Source organism: Xiphophorus maculatus, chromosome 3 (assembly GCF_002775205.1).
Source record: "Xiphophorus maculatus strain JP 163 A chromosome 3, X_maculatus-5.0-male, whole genome shotgun sequence".
NCBI classification, from domain to species: domain Eukaryota; kingdom Metazoa; phylum Chordata; class Actinopteri; order Cyprinodontiformes; family Poeciliidae; genus Xiphophorus; species Xiphophorus maculatus.
Window position 1 is genome coordinate 18,247,592 of NC_036445.1, and position 8,420 is coordinate 18,256,011.

At 38.4% G+C, this 8,420-nt stretch overlaps 1 protein-coding gene across 2 annotated transcripts; it reads left to right on the forward strand.

The window, feature by feature from the left end:
* Positions 1–927: 927 nt before the first annotated feature.
* dap3 (death associated protein 3) lies at positions 928–7,953 on the forward strand. Of its 2 annotated transcripts, none has more exons than XM_005810273.3 (13): positions 928–1,132; positions 1,273–1,314; positions 1,439–1,552; positions 3,130–3,231; positions 3,318–3,426; positions 3,534–3,626; positions 3,710–3,840; positions 4,718–4,798; positions 5,401–5,565; positions 5,660–5,719; positions 5,797–5,886; positions 7,539–7,656; positions 7,736–7,953. In XM_005810273.3, the coding sequence occupies exons 2-13, from the start codon at positions 1,276–1,278 to the stop codon at positions 7,819–7,821; spliced, it is 1,188 nt and encodes a 395-aa protein (XP_005810330.1). In that variant the 5' UTR covers positions 928–1,132; positions 1,273–1,275; the 3' UTR covers positions 7,822–7,953. The 2 variants fall into 2 exon arrangements, with proteins under 2 accessions (XP_005810330.1, XP_023185951.1); XM_023330183.1 differs by having other exon boundaries at positions 928–1,103.
* The last annotated feature ends 467 nt before the right edge of the window (positions 7,954–8,420 follow it).

The window sequence follows — 8,420 nt, forward strand, 5'->3', positions numbered from 1 at the left end:
AAATAAGCTCAAGACTTATATTTTGCTTCTTTGCACCAAATATTTAAGGGTGCAAATACATGTTGAGATCAAATCTAGCTCCCTCATCAGGCCTTGTTTGTCTCAGTCCCAGTAGCTTTAAACTTTTAGACTATAGATCTGAGTAAATTTCTGAGTCTTGAAATAATTATACCAACAATGGTATCAGTTTTGAACAAAACTACTGCCAAAACATTTAATATAACCAAAGAAGATAAATAAGATGCACACCACGCTGGTGCAAAGAAGCAAAATAAAGTAACTTGAAGTATATGAAAAACATGATAGCTCAACAAGGTTACTCTTTAAACTCTGTACAAGATATCATCATCGGGGCCCCCCTTCCCTCCATTCAGGACATTTCATCCCAGCGCTGCGTGTCCCGAGGCCGAAACATCATCAGTGACCCCTCACACCCCCACCATGGACTGTTCTCCCTGCTGCCCTCTGGAAAGAGGTTCCGCAGCATCCGGTGCAGGTCCACCAGGTTCCGAAACAGCTTTTTTCCACTTGCCATCAGACTGCTGAACTCTTAACTGGACTGCACTCAAAATCTGGTCTCCACTTTATACCTTGCACATGTACAGAGCTAAATAACTTCTATTTTACTGTCAGTCCTGCACTTTATATTTTATATTTAAATTTATATTCATATTTTATGCTGTATTTTATTTTATTCTGGAGTAACCTCACAACATTGGAAGATCAAAACACTGTCCTGAGCCGTATGCAACGAAATTTCGTTCTGTATACACCCTGTGCATGCAAAATGACAATAAAGTCAGTCTAAGTCTCTAAGTCTAAGTCTCTAAGATATGCGTAACAACGTTTAGAAACAAAATGTGCTAAAGTCCAAAGAACTCAATTTCCCATCTTTGAGGAGAAGCTTGTGTGATCTGATTGGCTAATGACTGTGCTACGTCACGTCCTTGCGTTCACGATGGCGTTGTCCATGACAGACCTGGCACATTGACTTCTACCGAGCTGTGTGGAGCTTTTCTTCCCCTCGTCCTCGTCTCGTTTTGTCGGTAGATGAAGTCAGCAGATAAACTCCCAGCATAAATATCTGTGGAAGTGAACCGCTGGTGAGTAGCTTCACAGGCCTCACAGCTCGGTAAGTGTTGCCTTCACGGCGCTGCTGCTGCTAGCTGTTAGCTATGTGTTTATGCAAAGGTTACATGACTCGACTGAAGCCTTTAAATGCTTTAAAGCTTTCAAATATAAAAGTAGTCACTTTTCCTTGGCGTGTTTCAGATCATGTCCCTTCACAGACTGGCCTTCAGGCTGCGGCCAACGGTGAGAGTAATATTTGTGGGTTACCAACTGAGATCCAACTCATTCTCCATGTTTTTAAAACCACATTTGAGGTGTTAAACTAAGAGGTAAAGATATTTTACTTTATTTTGCTGCTGTGCTGCAGGTGACACATGTCAGGAGTCTTCATAGCAGTGGATATGTCCAGCAGCAGGAAGCCGTGGCTGTGGAGCCAGAACCAGAGTCTGTATCAGTCTTCAGGACACAGGAAAAAGACCCAGTAAGATGTTTTTAATAATTTTCTATGGGAATCGGGTGGTTTGGTTAAGAATCCAAATTTCCATTTATTACCAATTATTTGGTAATCCATTGATTTCCATTTATTTCCAATTACTTTTTTTAAAAAGCATAAGGGCATATGTTCATGTTTCTTCTAAACAGATCCACTTGCTCCTTTATTTATATATTTAAGGTTAATAGACTGTATATGTTTTTATGTTCTTCAGTGTTTGTAAACTGCTGCAAATTGAAAGCACAAATTAAATTTTTTTTAAAGTTTTTAAGTGTGCAAAAGCACGCTACATGTTTAATTGTCTGTACTTCTTAAGTAATAGGATGAAGCCACCACTGAGTGTGCCACTAAAAGAAGCCGATATATAAAATAATTGAAACGCTAGAATTGGAGATGATGTTTTTATTTCAGATAGTCACTCATATTCACCAAAGCATTTGATCTGTTTATAGTCTGTTTTTAAGATTTCGCACAATCACTGTTCCTTTAAACATGAAGGACCGTTGTTATGTAATACTTTGTGCATATTGGTAAATATGTATGTACAGTCAGATTTATGCGTAACTTTATTTACATTCAACCAAGAAGTTTAATTCTGACTGATAAGGAGGCAAGCATCTCTCAAAAGATAAAGCAATGTAAAATAAGTGTCAATTTGGAAAAAAAGTAATTTTTTTCAAAATGTTTTATTTACATTTGGCATGACAGAAGGTTTTGCTACCCATCTCAACGGTGATTGGAAAAAAATTGTCATTAGACGTTACAGCAATCAAAAAGATTTTCTCATTGCTGAGCAGCTTTTTGCATGTTTCCTCTGATTGTTTTTATGCTTGGTGATAAGCCAAGTACTTTTTTTAAATTTTTTTTTACAATTGGTGTATAAATAAATGCATATAAAACGTACACATTGTTAAAACGAGATGGTCTGAGGTTATTACAAACCCTGAAGTTGCTTTGAACGTTTCCCATTGCATCTGTAATAAAATCATTTTAGAGAGAACATTTTTGTGGTAATAACTAAATTGGTGACAATTAGTGTTTAAGTTAACATAAAACCTGTGGGAAGCAGTTTTCACTTTTTAATTGCCTTCTGTTACACTTGTCTCTTTGAAAAGATAAATGCATGTTATTTTTTCTACCCTTATTTATTTTAGTGTCTTCTTTTATAAGAATTGTGGCTTGAAATAAGTAAATTTAGAAATCAAATTTAAAATAAAGCTGTTTTGTGGTCAGATTAATTTTGATTAAAAGACTCTGTTCCTTTCCCAGTTTATTATTTTGTCCATCCAAAACCTCGTACCTTTACATGAGTGGCCTTGAATTAATTTCCTTTTTTCAACTTGTTCTTGTTCCTTTTATTGACAGATTCTACTTACTTATGTTGAAATATTTGTAATAAACGAATAACAGTTTGTCGTACCGGTGTAACAGAGTAATTTTTTTATCTGATATGTTTGAGATTTGTATTTTTAATGTGGGCTTTTGAAGTTTTGCACTTTGTTATGAAACATGTACAGATGTGATTATTCTGAGTGACTCATCTCTGTCCCTCGCTGACCCTCCAGGCTTGCCACTCAGACAAACATGTGGGACAGTTCTACACCCTGTCTTCTGCGCATGTCCGGCCTCTGTTTCCGGACAGCTTGCCTTGGCGCTATCAGCAACAGGCAAGTTCGTTTCTGAAGCTTTAATCGATGACCTGTACAAGTCATCAAAGTCAACCTGGCTATAAACCACGCTGTATCATTTCTAGATGAAGACGTTCAATGAGACCTGCATCATGGTGCGGCAGCCAGCCTTGGAGGTAATCTCTTACCTTAAAAAAGCCGACTACAGCCAGCCTGCCCTGAGATACGTATTCTGTATCCTTCAAAGCTCTAAGCCGCATCGACTGCAGAGATAAACAAAAGTTCTTTTGCCTCTTGAGCCTGAATAAAACGTCTGTTGTCGTCCTTATCTGGGGACTCAGACGGGCTGAAGGGGACTGGGAAAACAATGTCTCTTTGTCACACAGTCCACTTCTGCTACACACAGGGATGGCTGGTGCTTCACGTCCCTGATGGTGAGACGAACACAAATCCCACAAGTGTTTATCTGAAAACCAAAGAGATTAAAACCCTTCTTCTTCTCCTCTTCCTCATACAGCCCACCTGTGGGTGAAGAACTGTAAGGAGCTGCTGCCATCGTCCTATAAGTTGTCTCGCTTTGATCAACCGCTAGAAGCCACCACTTGGCTACGCAACTTCAAAATCACCAACGAACATTTTCTTCCAAAGGTAACATTAAAAATTACTCATTAACCTTGATGGTAGAGTTAAGAAATCAAGAGACAAAGGCTGGAATTAGAGCCTATTTTTTCCCATTATTAGATTTTTTTTTTTGTACTTGCAGCTGTAAACACATGCTAAAGAGACCCGCTGAATAATATTTTAGTTTTAAAAAAGCCGTTCTCCTACTCTTATTTATGTTAAGTTGCGAAATTAACAGTTTGTAAGCCAGAGTATTCACTGGAGTCTAACATACAAGCTCTGGTTGCTTTCCAATACAACTTGCTGATCTCACTCAGAACTGACATATTCACAACAAACCAGCTAACTTTTCACAGTTGTTCATGTAACCCGAAGTTGTTTTTTCCCCATGTTTGTCCCGTCACAAACACAAACTTGGTAGAACAAATGTGTTTTATTGAGATCTTGTACTGAAAGTTGTGGTGGTGAACTGTATTCAGCTCCCTCTTTAATTCAGTGTTCCTAAATAAAGCCCATTACCATCAAGTCCTCTGTGAGTGTATAATTTAACTTCAGTAAATGCAGATGTTCTGTGAAGGCCTCAGAGGTTTGTTAGGGGACATTGGTGACCAATCAGCATCATGGAACAAAGCAAGCGGTTATATAGTTTCAATTATTTGCTGCTATGTGTTGGTCTATCAGTAAAATCCCCCCAAAAATGGGCTAAGATTCACGTTTGTGAAATGAAAATATGATTAATCCTAGGAGATATCATTAGTTCTGGACAGGGCTTTCAGAATGTGCTGCAGAGATTTCCGCAGAGGGTCTTTAGTCTTGATATGAAGCAAAAATATAAAGAGACACATTTACATCTCAAAGTTTATGTAAAAAAAAATCGGATGTTTGCAACTTTTTTTGTTCTCAGATAAAACTAAAAGAGCGGTATGTGTGGACGAAGAGGGAGTCCACCGAGGCGGGAAGTTCACTTGGAGAGCTGGTGGATCAGGTCAGTCCTTATCTTCCTCCAGTGTTTTTCATTAACAACGCGTCCTCTCTCTCTCCCTCTCTCATGAACTCTGCTTTATTTCCACTCAAGTTAACTCTCCTTCAGGAGTCTTTAAAGTTTTATCTCTCCACCTCCACCGGTGATCAATAGCCAATGAGCCGAGCAGGGTGATGGATCAGCACAATGTTGTTGTACCACACGCATTGATGAGGACAGAAAGGAAGCGAGGATTTATGTGCAGCTGCAAAATCCTCACCTTTTGTCTGTCACATTTCAGCTTAGGGAGATTCATTGCATCCATCAGGGTCTGACTTGTCAGTGTTGGTGTTTCTGGAGGCTGTTGTGCAGGATGCTAACATGATTAGAGGAAGTACTGATAAGCATCCCTCTGCTGCATTATTTGATTTTCTATTAATCTGTCAAATACTTCCTGTTTTTTTTTTCCTTTTATCTGATAAAAACTTGACCCTTAAAATTTATTGCACTGTGTATAAAATTCCCCCTAAGTCCATCTGCTCTTTATCATAATGTGGTGTTTTTAATATTTTTCCGTCTTTTCACAGCATTGCATTTTTCATCTGAGCCTATTTGCTTTGCTGCAGGGAATATCGCGAGTAAAGAGTAGCAGCGACGTGGTGGGAGCGGTGATGAAGGAGCTCAGGCTGCAAAGCGGCCAACCGGGAGCCGACTTCCGCCTGGCCGTGGCTGTGGACGGCGTGAACGCCCTGTGGGGAAGATCCACCATCAAGAAGGAGGATAAGACCGCCGTAAGACAAAACTCATCCATCATGCTGCGTCATCTGTTGTTTTGTATTTTTTCCACAAACAGGAAGTCTTATGTGTCCTTCTAATTTTCCTCAGGTGGATCCAGAGGAGCTCACTTTGGTTTATAACCTGAGAAAGCTGATGAAGAACGACTGGGTGAGAGGGATGCAGCAGTTAAAGCCTCACAATGCCGTTTCAGAAACCTGTTGTTGACATTTACCGTCTTGTCTCAGAGCGGCGGCGCCATCATTACCACTCTGTCTCAGACGGGCTCTCTCTACCTTCCAAAATCCGCCTACTTGCCTCAAGATCTTCTCGGAGAGGTAAGAGAATATTCTGTTTCATCTTGATGTTTGATCAGCTACTCCTCAGAGTACAGCAGATGATTCAGCTCTGCTGCTCAGTTTAGGCTAATGTACATCAAAAAAAGACGTCTTAAGTGGGTAAAGACGCAGCAATCGTAGCATCAAGGAAACCACTTCATTTAGTGACAAACCTCATCTATATGGGGTCTTTAAAAGATCAAAAAAATTCTTAGAATAGTCTCAGTTTTACATCTTGAGCAGTTTTAAAGACATCCAGAGTTGTTCAGTGTTCAGTTAAATTTACTGCTTTGCAGTAGCCATAACCCATGACTCTTTGCATATTTTGCCATTGTTCCACCTTTTTAAATATGCTTTGAGTTTTCATGTGCTAGACAATGTAGTGCCTTACTGAAGTGTAAGAAAACTGAGAAATTGTTTCTAAAAGTTTTTACATGCAGAAATTCGAAAAGTGTGCCATACATCCATTCCCTTTCAGTCAATACCTTACACACAAACATCTTTTGCTACTGTTACAACCACAAGTCGAGTGTATTATGTTTATCTCAGCTTTCCACATCTAAGCACTGACATTTTTTGTCAATTCTTTGCAAAAATAATTTTAAGTTCTGTTAGTCTGGATGGAGAACATCTTGGAGCTTCAATTTTCAAGTCTTGACAAAGTTTCTAGATTCGATTTAACTCTGAACTTTTTAAAATATGAATATGCTTTGAATCAAGGTCTGCCAGTGTAGCTCAGGCTGTATGTTTATGGTTGTTGCCCTCCTGAAATGGGAACATCTGCCTCAGTTTGCACTCTTCTGGAGCCTATAACTATAATTGCATTGTGTGCATTTATCATATAAAACCTCCCAGGAGTACATTAAAGTTTTTGAGATGTAAAGATTTATGCCTATTAAAGATTGTTTTAAACAACCCCTATGCAGATGTATGTCCATTATAATGTACTTCTCTTAATATTACATTTATCCTTAGAGTATCATATTCTGTTTGGCAGGAAACTGCCTATTGAACTGTTCAACTTGCTGTTTTTGTAAATAAAATAACTTTTTACTTTCTAGTAGTACAGCATAGAGGTGTTGTTTTTCCATTGATAAAAGAGAGTAAAGCAAATAATGACTCGCATTAGTCTTTTCGACACTGCAGCACTTTACCATGTGACTTCATTAAGTCGTTTTGAACTAATTACTAGTATATTTGTTGTGCGACTGCACACCAGGAAATCAGTTCATCCTATTGCCTGATAAATCCCTCTTCTTGTGCCGAGAGGCATAAATTACGAGATTTAAAGTGCGATCACGTAACCCACCTAATGGAAAACATTTGCATCAAATGAATATAATATTTATTATTTACTTCACCCTTGACTGTGTGGGCTTGACTTTAGCTTTTTTTTCATCACATTAATGCATATTTGAAAACATTTATCATTCACTTCGTTCCTCTTCCCTCCTGAAGTGCCCGAAGCAGTCGTCATGGTTTCTGATTTTACTTTTTATATGTAAATCTATTGAAAAAATTGGACTGAATTTGTGATCTAAGTGCGTACTTTGGGATAATAATTAAAACTATGGCTTTAAACGTGTCACACACCTGTAGACAACCGATTTCTCATTCGGTTCTTTAACTTCCTGTCGGTGTCGTCCTCATAGAGAGGCTTTGACAGCATGGATCCATTCATCCCCGTATCGGTGCCCAGCTACAGCGAGAAGGAGTTTGAGAGCTGTTACCTTTACTACATGGATCGGAACTGGCTGCAGCACCCACAGAGTGAGTTATGGTCCTGTCACTCTGCAGTTGTGTGATTAAAAATGAAACGTAATTCTGACCATGTTTGCTTTCCCATCAGGCCGAACAGAAGAAGGGAAGAAAGAACTCGTCTTTTTGTGCAACATGAATCCATCCATGTTCGAAAGACTTTGTGGCTACTTGTGAAGTCACAGAAACATTTCATCACAACAATGCCACTGCATCAGAAACATACAAACATATATCTCTGTGGTGTGTATCATGCTGTAAATTATACTACTTTGTTGCTTTCATAATAAAACATTACCAAAAAAAGAACTGTTTGTTTTTTATCTTTAAGAATATCACTAACTATTTTACAATTTGAAAATAGAGCATGTGTGGAAGAACTTGGATCAAGGTCTTGTTTGCCACAAAGTTACATCATCCATGTTTAACACTACTGGAAATTAAATATTTGAATATTAAATTATTTTCCTAGTTAAGCTTTGTTTTTTTTTGTTAGATTTCATTGCTACAACCAAAAAACACAGTCATCAAAAAGCATTTGTCTCCTTACCAATTTCTTGTTTTTACACTCTTATTACACTTGTGTGTTACAGATCAAAGACATTTTAAAATCATACAAAGATGACATCAGTAAATGTATAATAAAAAGTTTTCAAGATCAGTCATCCAGAGAAACTTGGCTTTATGTGAAGGGTAATTGCCCCCTAAGCCTAATAGCTTGTTGTTCCCCCACTTGGCAGCAACAATTGTGGATGAACTTTGACCCACCCTTATTT